Raw genomic sequence first — 23,354 nt, 5'->3', positions numbered from 1 at the left:
AATGATAGAAGTAATGGTCATTGAGTCTCACTCTAAACATTTTGCAATCTTCCCAAATTGACAGGCATGCAAAACCCTCAAAATCAGTACTGTATTTCCCAGGCTGAGGGGTGCAGAATTCTAATTCAGTGAAACGGGTGCCAGAGATAATGAACCCTTTCCACAGCATTAATGTATTTAATGCCATAAATGAGTGAATACCTTACTGTCATTATCTTGCACAACCATTGTGGTTCTGGAAGTTCTAATATAACTGGACTCTTATCCTCAGGGGTGCTCTCATGATAAAGTTGCTTTCTTGGCAGCTGTAGTCTCAAATTGAAAGGTTCTCTGGACTTGAGCCTAGTCTGCAGGAGCTTGCAGATGTAGGTCTTGTCTGTAGCTCTGCTCTGCTAAGACTCCACAACTAACTACCGGCAGTGGATGCGGCCTGTCACACTGGTAGCCTAAACAGGTTTGCCAGTGTTAACTATACATTGCTATTAGGTATACACAGTTTATAATGAAATGAGTGGTTTAACAATAAATTTCAATATTTAATTTAGCAAGAATAGCGATATTTAACCCTTTGCAGAAGTCCTGTGGGGCATTGCGCACTGCATTACAAAACTTTGTTTATATCACTCAGAACTTCCAGACGAAGGTTAGTGTTTCATAACCTAAATCTTATCATGGGTAACTCCACCTGGAGGGCTCCTTGCTGACAAGGGTAGGACTAAATAAAACAGCCTGGTTCCCTCAGACTACAGACTCAAGTTCATCCTGGAAGAAGTTTACAATTTTGTTTATTGGAATATGTTAAACAGATCAGAATCAGAGTGCTATTTGCAGATTACAGAGCTGGAGCTTTTAACACCTTCCCGACATGTGACGTACTATTACGTCACAGGGACTCAGTGACTTCCCGCATTTTGACGTAATAGTACGTCATGGTGATCGGGCGGGCACCGGAGCGGTGCTCGCCCGATCACTGCAGGGGTCCGGCAGTCCCTGATAGCCGGACCCCTGCTGTATCTGCTGGCATCGCTGTTTACAGCGATGCCGTCGGATTAACCCCTTCTATGCTGCGGTCAGCACTGACGGTGACATAGAAGGGGTTTGCTGCGGGTGAGGGAGCCCATCGAGTCCCTGCGCTGCTGTGACGGGGACCCGATGGGTGACAAGGCAGCCCAATGCTGTGCAAAGGCTGTCCAATGCCTTGCATGGCATCGGGACCTGTTTTCTACGGGTGCCGAGGAGATCCAGCCTCAGGCTGGGTCTGCTAGGCAACCTGTTAGTGTATTACTCTGTGTAATATGCTAACAGGCAATGCATTACAATATAGATGTATTGTAATGCATTAAAGAGGGGATCAGACCCCCAAAAGTTGAATTTCCAGAGTGGGACAGAAATAAAGTTTAAAAAAAAAGTTAAAAAAAGTGTTTTTAATAAAAAATAATAAAGTTTCAAGTAAAAAAAAAGAAAACAACGCCCCTTTCCCCAGATTTCATAATAAAAAAATAGGAAAAAAACATACATATTAAGTATCGCCGCGTCCATAATGACCGGCTCTTTAAATATATCACATAGTCCACCCCGTCCGATAAGCAACATAAAAAAAATAAAAATACAAACGGTGTAAAAAAAAAAGCCATTTTTGTCACCTTACATCACAAAGAGTGCAATACCATGCGATCAAAAAGGCGAATGTAGAACAAAATGGTACCTACAAAACCATCACCTCATCCCGCAAAAAATAAGACCCTAAATAAGAAAATCGCTCAAAAAAGAAAAAAACTATAGCTCTCAGAACATCGAGACACTGAAACATAATTTTTTTCTTTCAAATATGCTATTATTGTGTTAAAGTGGAATAAATAAATAAAAAGTATACATATTAGGTATCTCCGCATCCGTAACAGCCAGCTCTATAAAAGTTTCACATGACCTAACCCCTCAGGTGAACACTGTAAAAAAATAAAATAAAAGCTGCGTCAATAAAAGCCATTTTGGCACTTTACATAACAAAGTGCAACACTAAGCGATCAAAAAGGCGTATGTACCACAAAATGGTACCAATAAAACCGTCACCTCATTCCACAAATAATTAGACCCTACATAAGACAATCGGTAAAAAAAAAAAAGCTATGGCTCTCAGACTATGGAGACACTAAAACATCATTTGTTGGTTTCAAAAATGCTATTATTGTGTAAAACTTAAATAAATAAGAAAAAGTATACATATTAGGTATTTCCACATCCGTAACGATCTGCTCTATAAAAATTTTACATGACCTAACCCCTCAGGTAAACGCTGTGAAAAAAACAATGTTTTGGTCACCTTGCCCCATAAAGTGTAATAATGAATGATCAAAAAATCATATGTACCCAAAAATGGTACCAATAAAACTGGCACCTTATCCCCTAGTTTCCAAAATGGGGTAACTTTTTGGAGTTTCTACTGTAAGGGTGCATCAGGGGGGCTTCAAATGGGACATGGCATCTAAAAACCAGTCCAGCAAAATCTGCCTACCAAAAACCATATGGAGTTCCTTTTCTTCTGCACCCTGCCGTGTGCCCTTACATCAGTTTACAACCACATGTGGGTGTTTCTGTAAACTACAGAATCAGGGTAATAAATATTGCGTTTTAGCACTTGATGTGTTAAAGAAAAAAATTTATTAAAATGTAAAATGTGCTAAAAAAGTGAAATTTAGAAATTTTATCTCCATTTCCCTTTAATTCTTATGGAACACCTAAAGGGTTAACAAAGTTTGGAAAATCAGTTTTGAGTAACTTGAGGGGTGTAGTTTCTACAATGGGGTCATTTATGGAGGGTTTCTACTATGTAAGCTTAACAAAGTGACTTCAGACCTGAAATGGTCCTTAAAAAGTGGGTTTTGGAAATTTTCTTAAAAATTTTGTGAATTGCTTCTAAACTTCTAAGCCTTCTAACTTCATAAAAAAAGAAAATTACATTTTCAAAATGATGCCAACATAAAGTAGACATATGGGGAATGTTTATGTAATAAATATTTTATGAGGTATCCTTTTCTGTTTTAAAAGCAGAGAAATAGAAATTTAGAACATTGCGAATTTTTCAAAATTTGAGGTAAATTTGGGATTTTTTCATAAATAAAGGTGAAATATAGTGACTCAAATTTATGACTATTATGAAGTACAATGTGTCACGAGAAAACAATCTCAGAATGGCTTGGATACATAAAAGTGTTCCAAATCTATTACCACATAAAGTGACACATGACAGATTTGCAAAAAATGACTGACAGATTTGCAAAAAATGACCTGGGCAGAAGAGTGAAAACTGGCCCGGGGTAGAAGGGGTTAATCTGGGGAAATACTTTAGTGTGTCTAATATGGCCTTGTTGTGTTCAATAAACACCTGCCACAGCCTTTACATATTTTAGTCTAAACTAAGACAATTTGATTTCCCTCCTTCAAGCTTTCATGATGTTCCATGTTTTTTGCTACTAGCTATATGAAAATTGGAGACCAAACCAGCCAGATAACTTCTTTGCCACAGGAGAAGACTGTGTGGTGATGATCTGGCATGAGAGAGGCGAATGGAACGATGTGCCCTGCAATTACCACCTTCCATTTACATGCAAGAAGGGAACAGGTACTTAGTTATATCTGTACAAATAATATTTCAGTTTTTTTTTAATGCAACTTAAAACACATGTGGGGGAATTAAAAGATGTTGTACTTCGGTATCCCCTGCGTCGTCAGAGCATGCGCTTCATTTATCAAGGTGCATGCCTTGTCAGAATTAGGGACATCCTCTGGCAGTTGCACCCAAAGTCAGTCATCGTTTATGCCAGAAAACTGGTGTAAATGCTGATAAATGTGCCGGGATGATGGTCTGACCAACACTCTGCACCATTTTCAGAAAGTAGCAACGGCAATTTAGGTGCACTGGCATTTAAAATGTCACAAATTCAACTTTTTTACACCAGAAAACTGCCGTAAGGGGAATGATTAAAGCGTCTCTGTCACCAGGACCCTATTAAACCAGACATACTGGCTGATAGGGCTCATCATGCTGATTAAAACTATACCTTTCTTTTGTCTGTATGCTAAACAGCTGCAGAAAAATCTGCATTTTTATTCATATGCTAATGTAATGAAAGTTAGAGCACCAGGAGGCAGGGCTGAATCCTTTGAGCACTGCTTTGTAACACACCACCTGTGCTCTGCACACCCCCCCTCCCCTAGATTGAGAGGGCTAGACATGCTGAGGGCAGATCTGTGTCCAACGGCTTTGTGCTAGCAAGTCAATATCGTATACACTATGTACTATAGCTTCACCACACTGAGATCTGCTCAGAAAGCTAATCTACATATTAATTCTTTATTCACAAGCACAATATATGATTAGAAAGACACCAGTAATATGTGATAGCTTCTAAGAATAGAAAAATATGCACCTCTATGTAGTAATCCTGTAGCTTTGTGTTAAGTGCTTGGTTTTGCATGTTGAGATCCCATGTTTGAATCCTGAGAGAGACTTATTTTTCTTCCACATTTTACTTTAATAAAAGTCTATGGGAGATATTTATCAAACTGGTGTAAAGTAGAACTGGCTTAGTTGCCTATAGCAACCAATCAGATTTCACTTTTCATTTTTAAAAGGAGCTGTCCAAAATAAAAGGTGGAATCTGATTGATTGACATGGACAACTAAGCCAGTTCTACTTTATACTAGTTTGATAAATATCCCCCTATATCCTTATCATATTAAGAATGAAAAAGCTATTTAGTATTGCTGGTTTTTATAATCATATATTGTGCCTGTAAATAAACAGATCTCAGTGTGGTGAAGCTATAGTACATAGAGTGTATGATATATAGAAGCTAGGATACAGCTCTGCCCTCAGCCTGTCCAGCCCTGTCAATAAAGAGGAGGGGAGAATGTGCAAAGCACAGGGGGTGCTCTGCATATATTTGCATATGAATAAAAACACAGATTTGTCTGCAGCTGTTTAGCATACAGACAATAAAAAGGTATTGTTTTAGGGTCCATTCACACGTCCGTAAGTGTTCTGCGGATCCGTAAAACACGGATACTGGCAATGTGCATTCTGCAATTTGTGGACCGCACATCGCCGGCACTATAATAGAAAATGCCTAATGTTGTCTGCAATTGCGGACAAGAATAGGACATGTTCTATTTTTTTGCAAAAACGAAAGCACGGATGCGGAAGTGCGGATCCGCAAATGCGGATGCGGACAGCACATTCCGGCCCCATTGAAAATGAATGGGTCTGCACCCGTTCCGCAAGATTGCGGAACGGATGTGGACCCATTTTGCGGACGTGTGAATGGACCCTTAATCAGCATGATGAGCCCTACCAGCCAGCATGTCTGGTTTAATAGGGTTGATCCTTGTGACAGAGCCTCCGAAATTCTCTACAAGATATCTACAATACAGGATTGAATCAAGTATAGATTTATTTAGTTTAGGTTAAATATATTAGGGGTAATATAAACAAAACTGAATTATTCGTTTTTGGGATTTTATTATTTAAAGGGGTTGTGTCCTTCAGCAAGTGGCATTTATCATGTAGAGGAATTTAATACAAGGCACTTACTAATGTATTGTGATTGTCCATATTGCCTCCTTTGCTGGCTGGATTTATTTTTCCATCACATTATACACTGCTTATTTCCATGGTTATTACCACCCTGAAATCAATCAGCAGTGGCCGTGCTAGCACATTATAGAAAAAAAGCACCAGCCTATGTGCGCTTTCACGGTCGCGGCCACCAGAGAGGCCGACACTTTTTCCTATAATGTGCAAGCAGGGCTGCCACTAGTGGATTACAGGGTGGTCGTACAGTATTAGAATGTATTGGCTCCAATGAGCCAAAATTATTGCTTCGCAAAGTGTCGCGAGACTTCGCGCAATAACTTCATAAATTAATTTGTACTGTAAAAAAACATTTCCAGGTACCACTTGGAACCAAACCTGAGTTCGGGAAATGTTTTTTTACAGTACAAATTCATTTATGAAGTTATTACCCGAAGTTTTGTGAGATTTCACGAAGCAATAACTTTGGCTCATCGGAGCCAATACATTCTAATACTGTATGGCGCTCCTGCTCCGTACAGTATTGTAACAAAGTTTTTATGTGAATCGACTTTAGATGTTTCATCTGAAGTCGATTCGCTCATCCCTAGTCACAATCCTTTTTGCATTCACCTGTACCCTATATATCTATTGTAGTCCTGAGAACCAAAAAATTGGAAGTCAATTTAGTTCACCTAAAGGATGTTAAAATATTCGATGCAGAATTTGTTGCCAATAGGCTGCAGATTTTTCTCTCTGTATTGCAAAGGGAGAAAACTGCAGAGGAAATCCGCAGCAAAAATTTCAATGCAAAGGTCAAGTTATGCTAGAAATGTACAGACTTTTTCTCAGCAGGTGGATAACCTTAGCGCTATTCTGGTCAGTATTGTGCATCAGTATTTGTAAGCCAAACCTAGGAGTGCATTCAGAGCACAAAAAGAGGTGCAAATCTATCTATTTTAGTTTTCCTATGTTTAGGTTCCACTCCCGTTCTTGGCTTAAAAATGCTGATACAAAACACTACCATGGGAAAGAGGCCTAAGTGTGCTGGTAAGGCTATGTTCACATCACTTGTCCTGTACATGAAACTTATCCATAGCTTATTGTGGGCCCAAAATATCACAAAAGAGTGTCCTTTTGGCTTGCGTTTTTCTGGGATACTTATTACTGTTTAGAAAGGTCTAATTAATTGTACTTTTCAATACAAATGTGTCCCACAAAAAGGGAGCCTAAGGCGACTTTCACACAACCGCATCCATTTTGCAGTATGCAAATCACGGATCCGCAACATACGGATGCATCCTGAACTTTCGCTGGCCCGATTGTCAAAATGACTTTTCTTGTCCGCAAAATGGACAAATAGGACATGTTCTATAACTTGCTGCATGGCCCATGGATGAATTCCTTGTGTTGTCTGCATTTTTTGTAGCCCTATAAAAATTAATGGGTCTACGACTCCGCGTGCAATCCACAAAAAGATAAGACAGTAAGACACGGACTGAAAACACGGTCATGTAAATGTACCCTGATTCTGACAGCCAGCTCACTATTGCAAAGTAACAACTAAAATTTTGAGTTAGAATGTACCATTTCAACTAAAGTAGTGAAAATGGTGTCTCTACAAACTGCATTTAGGAGACCATAAAATGGTGAAACAGAAAATGTACAGCCACGTTTAATGGAGCAGCAGTAACTTCTTGTGGGTACTTTCCCATTATTTGCTTTCTTTTAGTGCCTCTTACAAAGAGAAATGCCTTGTGCCTCTTTCAAATGAAACATGTTTTGTTTAAGGAAAATCCTCTTTAATATTGTTGCTAAGCACCGAAAACTAAGAAAAACCCAGAAGGGTATATAAATATGCTGGCCGATACATCTAGGGAAGGATAATAGGGAGACATTGTATCATTATTTACAAGAAAATAAATGAAGGTAGCTATTATTTATAGCACAGTACCAGTTCCATGGCAGCCTGGGAACTGTTGACTTTACTATCCATGGTTGGCACAGTAAAGTGAGGAGGCAGCTGCCATGCTCATGAGCCTAGCAACCAAACTGAGGGGAAATGTGCCAAAGTAGAATCCACTGCTTGTTAACTCTTATAGAACCATTGTAATAATGTTTATTACAGATGTTTATATATGTCAGTTATTAATAGTTCATTACTAGTGTTGATCGAGCACTTTATGTAAGCGCAAAAAAATCACACTGAATGTCACAGATATTTAGGATTCGCAAACGTTATACAGGAGATGTAGCGCAGATAATGTCGCTGTCACCAGCGGCTAAGAAAAAATTACACTGAATATCACAGTAGATGTAGCGCAGGTAATGTCACAGGTTGCGCTAATAATATATATTGCAGCCAGATAAAACAATAGTCCTTAAAAGGACTTTTGAGTCTCTAACACCTTTCAACATTAAACCCTGCCTGAAAAAAAAATAATAATTCCTGTCCCTACTCTATCTGTCCCTTCTGCTGCAGCTCTCCCTGACTAAGACTGAGCCGAACCACATGCCATTGGGTGATATATAGCACCTGATGACGCGTCTCGGCCAGCCAATCACTGTAATGCCAGTAACCAACATCGTTATGGCATTACAGTGAGTGCCAGTACTGTAGCAGCCAACAAACGTGCGGAGAGGAGATTCGAGCATCGCGCTCGAGCACACGTGGTGTTCGGCCGAACATCGCAATGTGCCAAGCATTGCGATGCTCGAGTCAAAATGTTGTTCGGCCGAGCATGCTCTCCCAACACTATTCATTACTCACACGTGAAAAATGGCATAACCATTGCAATCTATGGAGGTATTCATTTTTCTTTAACGGCCCATATCTTCCATCCAAAAGTAGGACATGCCACATGGACACCACTGAAATCAGTGTGAACAGGTGCACTTATGTCTAACTGGCCGTTAAAAATGGCCTGGCTGAGAACACTTGCTCCTCCCAGGATCACATGATCACACTGGAAGTGGCAGGTCCTGCTGCCTCCAGTGCATAGCAAGTGCTCCCGGCCATGCCTCTGATGAGTTAAGTATTTTTAATTTTTTGTCATTATTGTGGGGTCGCTATGGGGGCTATTATAGATAATGGAGGCATTATGGGGACCATTTATAATACTGGGGGCATTATGGGGTCCTTTTAAAATAATGTGGCCACTGTGATAGCATTTATTATACAAGGGGACTATGATGGCATTTAATACACCGGGGGGCATGTCCGGAGGGGCATTATATATACTGAGGACACCATGGAGGGGCATAATGTATACTAAGAGCATTGCAGGAGTTGATATTTGAAAAAAAGGCCAATGAAATTCCTCCGTTTACAATGTCAGTTTTTAATGGATGTTAAAAATGGATAAAAGGCCAGACAGTGGATGCATACATGTTTATCCGGTTTAACAGACATTTTATGTCCCTGTCTTGTAAATGTGCCCTTAGAAGAAATTTCCCTGAGACTTTGATGTTTTATAGTTCAAATCATTATTTAAGTAAACAAGTAAATGTACTTATTTCAAGATAAACAGGGTGACAAAGGAAAGGCATTGTCTATAAGAGTCCTATTACATGTGTGGCTAGGCCACAATATCAGCACGCTGTTATGGTACTTTACACTTAAACGTACAGGTGCTGCCTGCAAAAAGCAATAACCGCATGCACTTACCACGCTGAGCCAAAAACATTTATTGCCCTTCCAATTCAAACTTGGGTTTAGCCATTCCATTCTACCTAGCACACCAGTGCTTTCCAATAGACATCCAGTACAGCTGTGTGACATCTACTGTAAGGGTGCTATTATACATACAGCTTAAAGCATGTGTACCGCACTGCAGCTACTGCTCATTACCTGGACTGACCACTGGAAACATAGATACTGGCCTGGCAGATCAGTTCTTCTTTCTCCTTCCTCCCTACCATATTTCTTTTTCTTACTGCAATATTAATCATATATTTTCATCCTTTTGTCCCACATTTAACATATACACATGACTTATACGTTAAACTGATGCCTCTAATAGATGCCGTGCAGTGGCATCCACCACTTTAGGGTTCCAGTTTAAAAACATCCATTTAAGGGTTCATTGACATGACCGTATTTATGTGTCCGCATTCGTTCCACAATTTTGCAGAACGGATGCAGACCCATTCATTTTAATGGGGCCGCAAAAGATACGGAAAGCAAATTGTGTGCTGTCCGCATTGATACTTCCGTTTCCCTGGCCCCCCAAACATTTTTTATATGTCTTATTCTTGTCCGCAAATGCGAACAAGGATAGGCATTTTTATCATAGGGCTGGCTTGGCTGTGTGTGTTTTACAAAATGTGAAACGCACACGGCTGGTATCTGTGTTTTCCAGATCCGCAATATGTGGACCGCAAAACAAATATGGTCATCTGAATGAGCCCTAACACACACATTTTTGCCGGACTTTCCAGGATTGAAAAGCATAGTATACTATGGTTTTGTATCCTTTTGTTCCTCATGTATATGTTAAATCGTGGGATGAAAAAACGTGATGTGGACAGGATATTTAGATGCATGGCAGGGGCAATTATCTCTTTGCCCCAGGTAAAAGCAAAGCCTATGATTCAGAGTGACCAGAATATATTTGTAATCTATTTCCTCTCCCCCCTCTCTAGTGGCTTGTAATGATCCTCCAGCGGTTGAGAATGCTCACACATTAGGAAGACAGAAGGAGCGATATGAAATCAGCTCACTAGTTCGATACCAGTGTAACCAAGGTCTTCTTCAGCGTCATGTTCCTATAATTCGGTGCCTACCAAGTGGGCAGTGGGAAGAGCCAAGAATACAGTGCATAGATCGTAAGTATTCTATATCTGTCATTCCACTTTTTGTTATTTTGGGGTGACTCGTGATATGATACACATCAGGGTACATGTATTTACACAGTTAATTGTTGCTGTGAATAACTACTACTGCAATTCTCCTTTTGACACGTGTCCTAATGATGCTGTGATTATTCAAGTTAATGGCAGGTTGTATATATACTGACTATTTTTCTATTGTGTGCCAATCCAAACTCAATCTATGCCTTATACTCATATAAACAAAGCTGACTAAAACACAATACCCTATATAATCATCATAGTATGAAATCAAATGATGCATGGTTGATTTATCTATACTATAGCTAAAGGTAAGTTACCCTTATTAATGTCAGTATAGAAAATGAGTTGATATCACGTAGACATTACTAGATCATTTTCTAGTATCCAATATCACCTTGAAATCCAGAACAGCCAGGCTAGAAATTCCAATCACAATTTTTAAAATTCTGTAATAAAATCCCCTACAACTTCTTAGATTGTCATCAACCCTGTATCTATATCATCACAATGGATTCTGTGCTAGGTACCAAAGCATTGTTTCACTTTTCCTGGGCACCCAAGGATACAACTGTATAGTAAAATAAGAGGCAGAGGTTTGGTATTAGATATTGCTTTTGGAATGAAGAGTGGAATAGGTGAATTTGGTTCCATGAGTGTGCCAGCATATTAATAGAGCATAGATGTAAGGAACTAGTGGCTCCTACAAGAAGGATCACAAATGATCTTCTGAAGTGCCAGTAGATCACATTGGTGAGGTCTTTTGCCATGTGGTTTCCCGAAGGAAAAAGCTCCACAGACAGCTAGGGTGGGATTAAAATTCCCTACATAAAAGGTTCCCTACCTGGGCAACATAACCCACTCCAAGACATCATTTTTATGCCTCCTTGGCAGTGCTGGTTTTATACAAACTGTGGCTCTTGGCAAAATTAAAAGTGTGGCCCAAAAAGCTGTAATATTTTACTAACAGCAGAGTCACGTTCAGTCAATTCAAAAAGAAGCATGCAGAGATCTGCAGATCCGATCTCTAGGATTTTCAGGGGCATTACTAGTGTCTTAAAAAACTCAAGATGTATGTCCCCCACCCACTCAAAAAAACATATACATGCTGTACATGTATTGTTATGTAAAAATACCACAATCAAACAATGTATGTCTGCATTCAACATTACTGCTCCACCTAGCTTTGCCCTGGTATAACTATCCAGACTCCGTATTCACTTATTTCTATAACTTTGGTATGTCCGCATTCAACATTACCACTTCACCCAGCTTTCCCCAGGTATAACTATCCAGACTCCATATTTATTCCTTTCTATAACCCATGTATGTGTCACGGGTAGAGTCACAGGAATCAAAATAGAGCGGAGGTGCACTCTCTGAGCTGCCACCCGGTCCCCTGTCCCTGCCTACTTGCACCACCCGCCCTAGGTGACGGAGCGCAACTGGGCAACAGTTCCTAATCTACTAAGTGCAAGCAGATAGAAAGAGACAGCAGGGAAGAGGACAGCCACTGATAAGTTACAATAAGCGGACAAGAGGTAGAACAAAAACGGAAGGCGAGGCGGGTCAACTAGCCGAGGTCAGTCCAGGAGGTCACGTCAGAACAAGGGAAGAGGCAAAGACAAATCTGTAAACAAGCCGAGGTCAAAATCCGAGAGGTAGCGTCAAGGAACAGGGAGCAGGCAGAAGAGGTGTCAAGAGGCGGATCGAGGTTCAATTCTAGAGGTAGCTAAATAACAATAAAGTACACAGCCTATAGAACGAAAATCACAGGCAACCTGTAGCCAGCAGGCCACCTGTATTTATAGTGGGGAGTGAGGGTCATGTGACGTGGCCAGCGTCACATGACCGACAGACAGACAAGTCGAGCACCGAGTGATCAGCCCGGCGCTCAAGGCAGACCTAGGAGCAGGGAGCCTCCCAGCTAGCAAATTTGCCCTGGGAACGAGGCCAAACACAGATCCTCGCTCCCGAAGCTAAGCAGCAGGTCTGCGGCTGATGGGAGACCGAGTGTGCCTTCGGCACCCCGTTACAGTATGTCTGCATACAGCATTACTTCTCCACCCAGATTTCCCCATGTATAACTATCTAGATTCCATATTTATTCCTTTCTATAACCCTGGTATGTCTGCATTCAGCATTACTATCCCACCCAGATTTCCCCATGTATAGCTACCCAGACTCCATACCATATTTACTCCTTTCGATCACCCAGGTATGTCTGCATACAGCATTACTGCTCCACCAAGATTTCCCCATGTATAACAATCTAGATTCCATATTTCTTTCTTTCTATAACCAGGGTTATGGGACAGTGAGAGTTGGTAGTAACGAGCGGGGAGCATTTTGCCTATGCAGGCCCTAATTTAACCTCAGCCCAGGGACAGCCCCTAATGGTGGGGTTTCCCTGTCCTCGTGCCTGTCCTATAAGACCCTGGTAACAGTTAGAAATAGTCCCATCTATATTGATAATATGCTTGATATAGTAATATGAACACATAATGGGACAGATTAGGCAGACTTAAAAATGGGTACCAGATACATCACATGTTCCTGACAGGTTGGTAGGAGAGGATCCAACATGTACAGTGCCCCAACATTTGCCAGGCTGCCTCAAAAAGGGTGCTTGATAAAGCAGTGAGGAATATTGCAAGGGGGGGATTTAAATAGGATGCTGGAGCGCGCTTCAAACTCCCAGCTCCCCCTATGGAGGGCATAATTTAACCTCAGCCCAGGGACAGCCCCTAATGGTGGAGTTTCCCTGTCCTCGTGCCTGTCCTATAAGACCCTGGAATGCACGAGGATACTACCAACTCACACTGTCCCATAACCCTGTCCCCCCTTTTTTATGAATTTATTGTCACTATTTTTGTCATCAATTGGATACTACATGTACAATATTTGTCAGGCCACTTTTTTCCCATGGGAACTATCGTTCCTATGTGGATTTAACAGGGTGATTTTAACTCAATCCTAATAAAATTAACGTTTTAAGGGTCCTTTTTTTGCAATTTATATCATTTGCAACCTGTCCCCTCTATACATTTGTTACCTGATCTCCCAGTACCTCCCCACACATAATCTCCAATCCTCACAAGATCTCCTTCTCTACTCTGCTTTTATCTGCCCTTTCAAAAATGTCTCCTCTGCATTACCCATACTATGGGACTGTCTACCACAACATATCAGACTATTATCTACAGGCAAAACTTTCAAAGGAAACCTGAAAACCCCCCTCTTCAGACAAGCCTAAAACCTACAGTAACCCTGCTATTACTGAAATATAATATAAGCACCAGTATTGCCAACATACAATGGCCATAAAGTGGTAGATACTAGTTTATTAAATGTTATTTAAATTTAAATTCAACAATTAAATGCAATTGGAGTCATTAACATTTCCTGTATTTTTGGCTCAGACCACCATGAAGACTTCTCCCAGTCATTATTTGACTCTGCAGAATTTGCAACACAGACATCTTTGGCTCTTAGTTTTTCCAACATCTGCCCTATGTTTTTCCAACCTACACAAATCCTATTGATACTTCCATTCCTTGTCACTGTTCCATTTGCCCTACTGTGATGTACACTCCCCACAAATACTGCCTTTCAAAAACATTTGTATTGTGTGGGGGCAGAAAGGCAGCTGTCATTGTTTTAATGCCTTCTCACCTTTGTAAGTACCTCCTCTTTGTTTATAGTGCCCCAAATGTATTTATAGCACCTCCTCACCTTTTAGAATGCTTCCTTTTTGTTTATAGCGCCCCTCACCTTATATAGAGCCCCTTTCTTTGTGTATAGTGCCCCCCTACCTAAAGTAGCCTGTGGCCTAGAGAATGGAAACGTCAGTAGTCTATAGATCCCTGCTCTGCCATAGGTCCTGAAGATGCTGGCACTGCTCTTGGCACTGGAGGTAGAGATCCTGGTCAACATCCCACTTCTCCCCAGTTCTTTAAACCAACTTGTTTGGGAGAAATATGAAGAACTGGATGGATATTACTTCTGGCAGTGGGTGCTCAAAACCTTTCAGCACTCGAGTGAGCACATAACCCACCACTTGGTTTACACAGGGAAAGCACTATATAAGTTTATTTATATTTATTATACTGGGTCTGATACTGCAGCTGTTTAGCCACTACTGAACTTAGATAGATAGATAGATAGATAGATAGATAGATAGATAGATAGATAGATAGATAGATAGATATGTGCTGGTACCCCTACCAATCGGGAGAATAGGAATCCCTGAGTGTCCTAAAGGAATGGAGCAATGGTCACATATGCATGTCCCTCTATGGGACTGCTGAAAAGAAGCTAAGTACAGTGACTAACTACAATCTCTGGCAGTCAGTAACATATATTTTCATGGTATTTGTCATTTAACAACAGTACAACAACATAGTAATTGCGACTATAATAAAGTATAATTCTGAAATAAAGCTGACTTACAAATCTTTTTTTTTTCTGTTTTCTTTTTCTCGGTGTTTTATTTCCTGCAGCTTCCACTTACAGACACAAGAGAACCCTTAGACGTCGATCGAAATCCACTAACAGAGTTGCACAGAACACGACCCATTAAAAGAAAAAGACAAAAAAAATTTATTGTAAAGAACATTTATATTAACAATGTCAATTTCTTTTTGTTTTGTCATATAAGGAGTTTATATTGAAGAAAATCCCAAGCTGTATATATAAAAAAAAAAAACACCAAAGCAAATTAGGTTTCAGAATTGTAACTTATGGTCAAAGAAGTGCCTTTGTCAGGGATCATGTTGTGCCTTTCTTAATGGAGGGTGGAAGAGTTGAGTGGAAATAGGACAAGGCTACGTGAAGCCATAAAGACTTTCTCCCCCCTGCCTTAACTAAATATAATGTGATAATAATGTAATATTTTATTATTTAAACTCCAGGCTGGCCGAATTTAATAAAAAAATATAAATATAGAAACAAATACATTGCACATTAAGGACCTTAAATTAAAAAATAAATTGTGAAAAATCGCTGAATGTATCTCAAATGTGAGAGGACAAAGGGGTGGGGTGGGTGAGAGATGGAGAAGACAGAATGTCCACGTATGTGCTTGAACTGTGTAATGGTATCTGAGCTACAAGCAGTAGGCACATTTCATATGTGTTACCATGAATAGTCCTCTCCCACTGTACTCAAAGGTTACCAAGGTCATGCTCAGAAAGCTTTTGCTGGAGTACATGTTATAGATCTGTATGGACCTACCATAGAGATAAGCTTGTTGTCAAGACAAGACCTTTCAGGGGAGGCTTCTGCTATAAAGGATTCATTCATGCATGGCCCAACGCTGCTCATCTAATAGATTCTTACTTCATATGTATAAGTATGCTCTGAAATTTTTGCACACACATTATATACTAACTCTGCACTTAAGTAACAATGCACTTAACTAGTCTTTACAGTTTATTTCTTTCCTTATGTATGGATGAGTCAATTGGACAAGCCTTTGTCTTGTCACCCATCCTTTATGTATATCTATTCATAGATGTCTTCTACAATGCAATGCTTCTTGTCTGTGCAACTGTTATGTTGGCAAATTATGATACTATTAGGATATAGCTTGGCATGCCCTGTAATGTGCAAATCTATTGGACCACTGGGACACCCTGTGGATTTGTGAAATGCTTGACAAAGGCGTGTCTGTGTCTCATAAATCATCCATAACCTTGAATGCAAGATATCATATCTATGATACACCTAGGCCAATGCCATGTTCTATCATGTGGCTGAATGAAATCTGCAGTGGGGCCTACTATAGCTCTATAATAGGGCGAGGACTATTACTAGAACGTGGACAGGTTTTCTGAAAAATGATAACACAATCCACCAGCACTCTACTTCCCCTGCATTGCCAGCTGTGCCTGTGTCTCTTTAATAGAACCTCATGACTCCCCGTAGTAGGACTGAAACAGTTTGCTTCTATTTCCCCACCTTTGCTCCGGGGACCGTGCAGTGCATGACGTTTCCGTGCACCTATTTATATTAAAAAATTATGTAATGTTATTAAAAAATACAATTGGAATACTAAGTTCTATTTTTTATTTAAATGGAGTTGCAATATTCTCCTAGAGTTCTGGAGGAGCCTCTATTTGTAATGTCAGGTACAACATTTTCTATATATATATTTTTTTTTGTAAAAAGCAAAGCAAATATTGTATAAAACGTGCATAGAGAGAAGACAGAGTAAAGAATGTGTAACATCAGAAAAAAAAATTGTGAAATGTGCAAAATAAAAAAGCAAAACCTGTTGTATTTTATTTTACTGGATTTGCCGTGATCTATTTGGGCCAAGGTATGAATATGCTGCCAGGCAAAGGTGTGTGAATACTGTGTGTATATTGAGTGACTTACAAACTTTGATACAAAGACTTAGTGTTCGGGCTGTGCCAAAGTGTTTTTATTCCGGTAATAGGCGATACTTGTCTATTTATGGTCGTCTGGAACCCACAGGAAAGGTAGTTATTTCCCCAAATATTTCAATTTGGATTCTGAACAGCTTGGTTAACCTTTTGAAGTCACATTCCATATGGACAAGTCCTATAATGAAGATGTTTACAAAATGCAGCAAAGCTAACTTAAAAATAAACTTTATCATTTCATTTTTGAACTTGGTAAAAGAAATGGTTTGGAAATGATTACCATTGAATTTTATCTGCCTCCTTGTGGCATATTTGCTTTGTGGAACACAAGTGCATTTGGACTCTCACTATAGTAAGACTTGGTGGGCATCTGCCACTGCTTTTAATTCAGTAATGTTTCATTGTTAACCCATAGTACTGCAGACAAATTGTTATGCTATACTTGTATGTGTCAAACATACTCTCATGACACTCCTCACAGACTTCATACACTGAAAGCCAATGGATTTATGATAGGACCATATAACCATTATTATTGCAAATGAGCATTATCCAAAGAAGTCTTTGCACTGTACTCTGTACCATGTAACACCTATGAAATAAAGCACTGAGCCAATAAAACATAATTTTCTATTTTCTTTTAGTTATGTTACTGATGGGAACAGTAACTGTGGCCTAGGTAACAAGCTTTTATATGTTGTCATAGTTGCCAAGGGAAAACTAGGCACATGCCCATGGAAACAGAGAAATATCACTTATGTTTATTTCAATTATTTTCCTCTATTAACATTACTTTTTGACCTCTTTTTAACCAATAGTAGATATCGGAGGCAAACATGATAGAATAAAGGAATGGTTATATATTTTTTATCCTCATACTCACTTGTTTTCCGATAGCGTGCATCGATGAACCAGCAGTAAAATGCCTTGTGAGGACTACTGTGCTCACACACATAATGGTGGAGACTAGGCTTGAACTAATAGAGTTTCGGATCGTAGATCCGAAGTCGATTCATTCAAAAACTTAGTTTGTAATGCTGTTTCCAAAATGTAGGGACTCCATGTAGCAAAACTATGCCTCGGCCGAAGTTGCGCAAGACTTCGGTGAATGACTTTGGTAATCCTATTTTAAAATATTTTTAAATACATAGATAGGAATACCGAAGTCATTCACTGAAGTCTTGAAGTGCTCATCCCCCCACCCTTGGGTAATGTCCCCCAAAGTGCACCTTCAGTATTATTTCCCCCAATGCCCCCACAGTGCTCTCCTTCCTATAAGTAATGTCCCCCAAGTAGTCATTGAAAAAAAAGGCCAAAAACTAATACTCACCTTTGTCCCTAAGCCGGCATTCATGATACAGGCTGCATCCTCTTCTGGTCTGTGCCTGAAATGGTGGAAAGCAGGAAGGCAAAGGTAAGCACATCGCTTCACTGTGTCCCGGCACACGCATGCGTCAGCTGTGATGATGTCTTCATGCATACCTGATGACTTATGTACTACATCATAGGTTTCAGGCCTAATTAGCCTGAGGCCTATGAGGGTGATCGGCAGTGAGGTGATTTTGGTCACCATCTGGAGCACTACTGCTAGGTACATTTGCGCACAGGTTTTGAACGAACTTGGCATGGAGGTTTTTACAAACATCTTGGAGAACTAACCAAAGATGTGTATATAGGCTTGCTCAAATCATTCTGTCTTTTCATGTAATCCCAGACAGGGCACTGGAGAGGAATATCATTGCTGCCAGGACTTCTTGTTCCTCTTTATGCTGAAGTTAGTTCTTAAAGGAGCTGTCTCACCTGAGGCATTGGTGGCATAGTGCCACGTCCCATTTCTGGAACCTGCACCTGTTTCTAGAACAGAGCTCCCAAAGAGAACAAGAGAGCACAGTGCAAACATGGCTGCCCTCCATTCATTTCAATGGCAGCGCTAAAAGAGAGTGCTGGCTTGACTATTTCAGGGAGTTCCATAGAACTTTATCAATTTACATTATCAATTCATTTATATGGGACTTCAAAGATAGCTGAGCTCTTCTCTTGGATATTTTCAGTACTTCCATCAAAATGAATGGAGGGTGGCCAGGCATGCGCTGTCGCTTTCCTTCACTTTGGGTGCTCTGTTCTAGAGATAGATATCCTGGCGATATGCAACCAATGTCTCCTTTAATGACACTGGCTGTATGTTTGGGGTTGTTGTCCTACTTCAGAATAAATTTGTAGCCAATTAGATACCTCCCTGATAGTATTACATGATGCATAAGTATCTGCTTGTATTTCTCAGCATTGAGGACATCATTAATACCAAACTTGCAAGGAACCTCCACCATGCTTTTCCATTGTACTGCTCTCTAGTCCTTTGGTAAACAAACTGACAAATATTTTGCATTTTTACTCAGTTCAGAACACCTGGATTTTTTGGCACCCGAGTTCCTATGTTTCTTTGCATAGTTGAGTCACTTGACCTTGGTCAAATCGAAGGTATGGCTTCCATAAAGACCACTTGTGGCCAGACTTCTCCGAACAATAGATGGGTATACCTGGGTCCCACTGGTTTCTGACTGTTCTGAGCTGATGGCACTGCTGGACATCTTCTAATATCAAAGGAAATTAAAGCATGTTGCGTCTTTCATCTGCTCTTATGTTTCTCTGTGCTGAGAAATATAAGCAGATACTTATCCACCATTCAATGCCATCAGGAAGATGACTGGTTGGCTCCATATTTATTTGGTGCAAGACAAAACTCCAAACAAATATAATCAAGAGCTATCGTCAGCATAAAGAAGTAGTCCTGGAAGTAATAATATGGCCCCCACAGAGTCCTGATTGCACATAAAGTCAGTCTGGGATTACATAAAGAAACAGAAGGATTTAAATATGCCTACTAGGGATGAGCGAATCGACTTCGGATGAAGCATCCAAAGTCGATTCGCATAATAATTTGTTCAAATACTGTACGGAGCAAGCACTCTGTACAGTATTAGAATGTATTGGCTCCTATGAGCCAGAAGTTAATACTTTGCAAAGTCTTGCGAGACTTCACATAATAATTCATAAATCAATCTCTACTGTAAAAAAACATTTCCCGAACTCGGGTTCGGCTCCAAGGTACCACTTCTGCTCATAGGAGCCAATACATTATAATACTGTACGGAGTACTCGCTCCGTACAGTATTCAAATGAAGTATTAAGCGAATCGACATTGGATGTTTTATTCGAAGTCGATGCGCTCATCCATAATGCCTTTATCCAGGATCCAATACATTATAATACTGTATGGAGTACTCGCTCCGTACAGTATTCAAATGAAGTATTAAGCGAATCGACATCGGATGTTTTATTCGAAGTCGATTCGCTCATCCATAATGCCTTTATCCACAGAAGAGTTTTTAGTTCTCCAAGATGTTTGGGACAACCTCCCTGCCAGCAGGGCCAGCCCCAGGTTCCTGTGGGCCCTTGGGCAATAAATCCCAGTGGGCCCCCTTGAGGCATAATGACCCCCATTGGCCCCTATACAGTATACTTACCACTAGTGCCCTTCACACAGTATAATGACCCCCCAATGCCCTCCCACATAGTATAATGACCCCCAGTGGCCCCACACACAGTATATTGACCCCACAGTGGACCTCTATTCAGAATAATGACCCCCAGTCCCCCGCAATTCAGAATAATGACTCCCAGTGGCCCCCACACTGGGGGTTATACTGTATGGAGGGGGCACTGGGGGTCATTATACTGTATGGTGGTCACTGGGGGTCATTATATTGAATGGGGTATCTGGAGGTCATTATACTGAATGGAGGGTCATTGGGGATCATTATACTAAATGGGGGGCACTGGGGGTCATTATACTGTGTAAGGGGCCCTCACAGTGTAATGAGCTCCCAGTGGCCCCCTCACATACCTATCATTGCTAGAGCGCAGGGGAGCCAGCAGTCCTGTCATTTACTAACCGCAGCTCATCTCCCGTACTCCTTCTCTCCTCCGGCCCGCTGCAGCAGTGAGACACACATCATAACATCACCGCTGGGCTGAGCCTGGAGGAGAGAAGGAGCTGTGCAGTGATGTAGCTAGAACTGACTGGGCCCCACAGCAAATTTTAGTACGTCCCTGCCCCCATCCCCCCCCCCCCCAAGTGGGTTGATATCACATTTTTTCCCATCGGTTTGATGTATACAAATGTGCAGCACTCCACGTTTTTGTATTCTGAAGAGTCCAGTAAAAAATGCATATGTTAACGTATATGTTTTTTTACAATGGAACTCCATGGGGAAACGGACGCTACTGTACGGCAACAGTCTGAGGCATCTGTTATTAATGTATACATTTTTGATATACATTAAACGTATGGCAAAAATGTGATGTGAACCAAGCCTTAGTGTCAGAATAAGCACCAGTACACATCAGAGCAGCGGGGCGGAGAGGGGAGGCCGCCATGTACTGACAGAGTGGTGCCTGGTCCTGGTGGTCAGGGGTGAGGACTGTGTCTCCCAAGGATCATTTATCTACTGGGAAATACAGGGCACAGTATAATACACTAGAATCTGTATACTATAAAGATATTAGCCCTACCCTGGAATAATGATACAATTAGGGGATCATTTATTAAATAGAAATACGTCTATATTAGGCGTATTTTTGACACAGATTGTGGTGCAAAGGTCCTTAGCACCGCAATCTGAAACTTTTCCCCACTCATGCCAGGTCTAAAAAAGGTGGCGTGGGCAGGGGAAGGGATACAGTTATGGGCATACAGTTATTGGATACCACCGCCATACAGTGACAGGATAACACCTCTGTACAGTGACCGGATAAAACCGCCATACAGTGACCGGATAAAAGGGTATAAAGGGGGCACAGTACAGGGAATGACTAGGGGCACTGTACAGGGTGTGGTAAGAGGGCACAATGCAAGGAATAAGGGGGCACCGTATGGGGTGAGGGGCACAGTACAGGGTGGGGGGCACAGTACAGGTTGGGGGGCACAGTCACATGACCCTGTGACATTAGAAGGTCCTTATGGTGAATGCAGTTCAGACGTCACCATCATGAGAGGCAGAGGAGTGAGACAGGGGCCCGGGGCCCTGGATGGACAGGAGGGGTGGATAAAGCAAGTAGGTGGAAGGGGCTCTGAGGGGATTCATACAAGAAGTAGGGGCAGGAGGTCTGTGCAGGGCAGCAATAGGAGATAGGAGAGTGGGACAGGAGCTCTGGATACATGCGGGAGGAAAGGAGACAGCAGGGGCTCCATGAGGATGAGATAGGACAGGATATGAAGGGGGGGCAGGTGTCATGGAGGCAAACTGCTTAATGAGGCAGTAAAACAACCAAATAGCATGAAGCTGCTGGTATAGAGCATCCAGCAGCAACTCGAAGAGTTCCCTGCCCACCCTTCTGTCCCACAGAGAAGAGACAGTCACAGTGCAGACTCACTGTGTTCACACTTCTGCTCCAGCCCTGCGGTCTCTCTCCTCAGGCAGCAGGTCTTGTGTAAAGGGGGCATGTCTGAAGCTCTGCAGCAGCCAGCCTCATGGGACTATCAGAGGGCCCACCAGAGGGGTACTGCATAAGTGAAATGACATCAGTGTCATTCATGGAAGTGCTCATAGCAGCTCAGTGGACCCCCCAAAGGAGCAGTGGGCCATGGAACTTGCCCGGGTATGCCGGGTGCTAATGCGGCCCTGCCTGTCAGGTTCCTTCAAAAACTGTAAGTGTAAGTGTACCTAGAAAAACAGATGCTGTTTTGAATGCAAAGGGTGGTCACACCAAATATAGATTTGATTTAGCTTTCTCTTTTGCTCATTCCTATTAAAAAAATTTAATTGAGAAATATAAACTAACACTTCTTTTTTCAAAACTAACACAATTTAAAAAAAATATTCTTACTTTGTAGTATTTTTTCTACACTTGTCTTAAATTTTTGGGGTATTCTAACAGAATAAAAAAAGTGTGATGGGCTGCAATTGCCTTAATAAAATAATGAGCTTACTAGCTGATTCCCTCAGGACTGCTGTTTTGATTGTGCTCGGGTCGCCAATGCACTCCACCTCCTGCTCATGTTTTGATACAGAAGGAAATGGCTATGAATGCTGCTCAGTTAATTACTGGAGCAGGATGTGGAATGCAGTAAGACATGGGCACCTTGGGACTGGCAACAACCATTTTTTTTTAAATAAAAGCATTTGCAGGCCATTGCAAATCCTTTTCTGCTGGAATACCTAGAGACAGCCTTGCGGTTCATCCGGCGGTCGTTTCGCGGCAAACTTTGCTTGTTTGCGATTCGCCGAACATGCGAACATATGGCAATGTCCGCCGGCGCCATATTATTTTACATTGTGAAGAACTTTGACCCATGACACATCCATCAGGTGGTACAGGACAGCCAATTGAAACGTTTCAGCACATGGACACCACCCCCACCCTATAACAGAACCCGATCTGGCAGCCATTTTACATTCTGTGTTTTACCAGTGTAGGGAGAGGTTGCTTTGTGGAGCAGGGACAGACTGTTAGGGAAACCAAACGCTAGCTAATTGGGCCAAAAA

At 41.2% G+C, this 23,354-nt stretch overlaps 1 protein-coding gene across 2 annotated transcripts in view; it reads left to right on the top strand.

Moving 5' to 3' along the window:
* The window catches only part of ACAN (aggrecan), a 123,293-nt gene extending 105,978 nt beyond the window's left edge, over window positions 1-17,315 (top strand). For both annotated transcript variants that reach the window (XM_040414168.1, XM_040414167.1), the window contains 3 exons: window positions 3,475-3,619; window positions 10,214-10,396; window positions 14,923-17,315. In XM_040414168.1, coding sequence (XP_040270102.1) covers window positions 3,475-3,619; window positions 10,214-10,396; window positions 14,923-15,002 — 408 coding nt within the window. In that variant the 3' untranslated portion in view covers window positions 15,003-17,315. The remainder of the gene's footprint in view (window positions 1-3,474; window positions 3,620-10,213; window positions 10,397-14,922) is intronic.
* The last annotated feature ends 6,039 nt before the right edge of the window (window positions 17,316-23,354 follow it).

Source organism: Bufo bufo, chromosome 1 (genome assembly GCF_905171765.1).
Source record: "Bufo bufo chromosome 1, aBufBuf1.1, whole genome shotgun sequence".
NCBI lineage: Eukaryota > Metazoa > Chordata > Amphibia > Anura > Bufonidae > Bufo > Bufo bufo.
The sequence above is the reverse complement of the archived record's forward strand: the minus strand, read 5'-3'. Positions and strand labels throughout refer to the sequence as shown.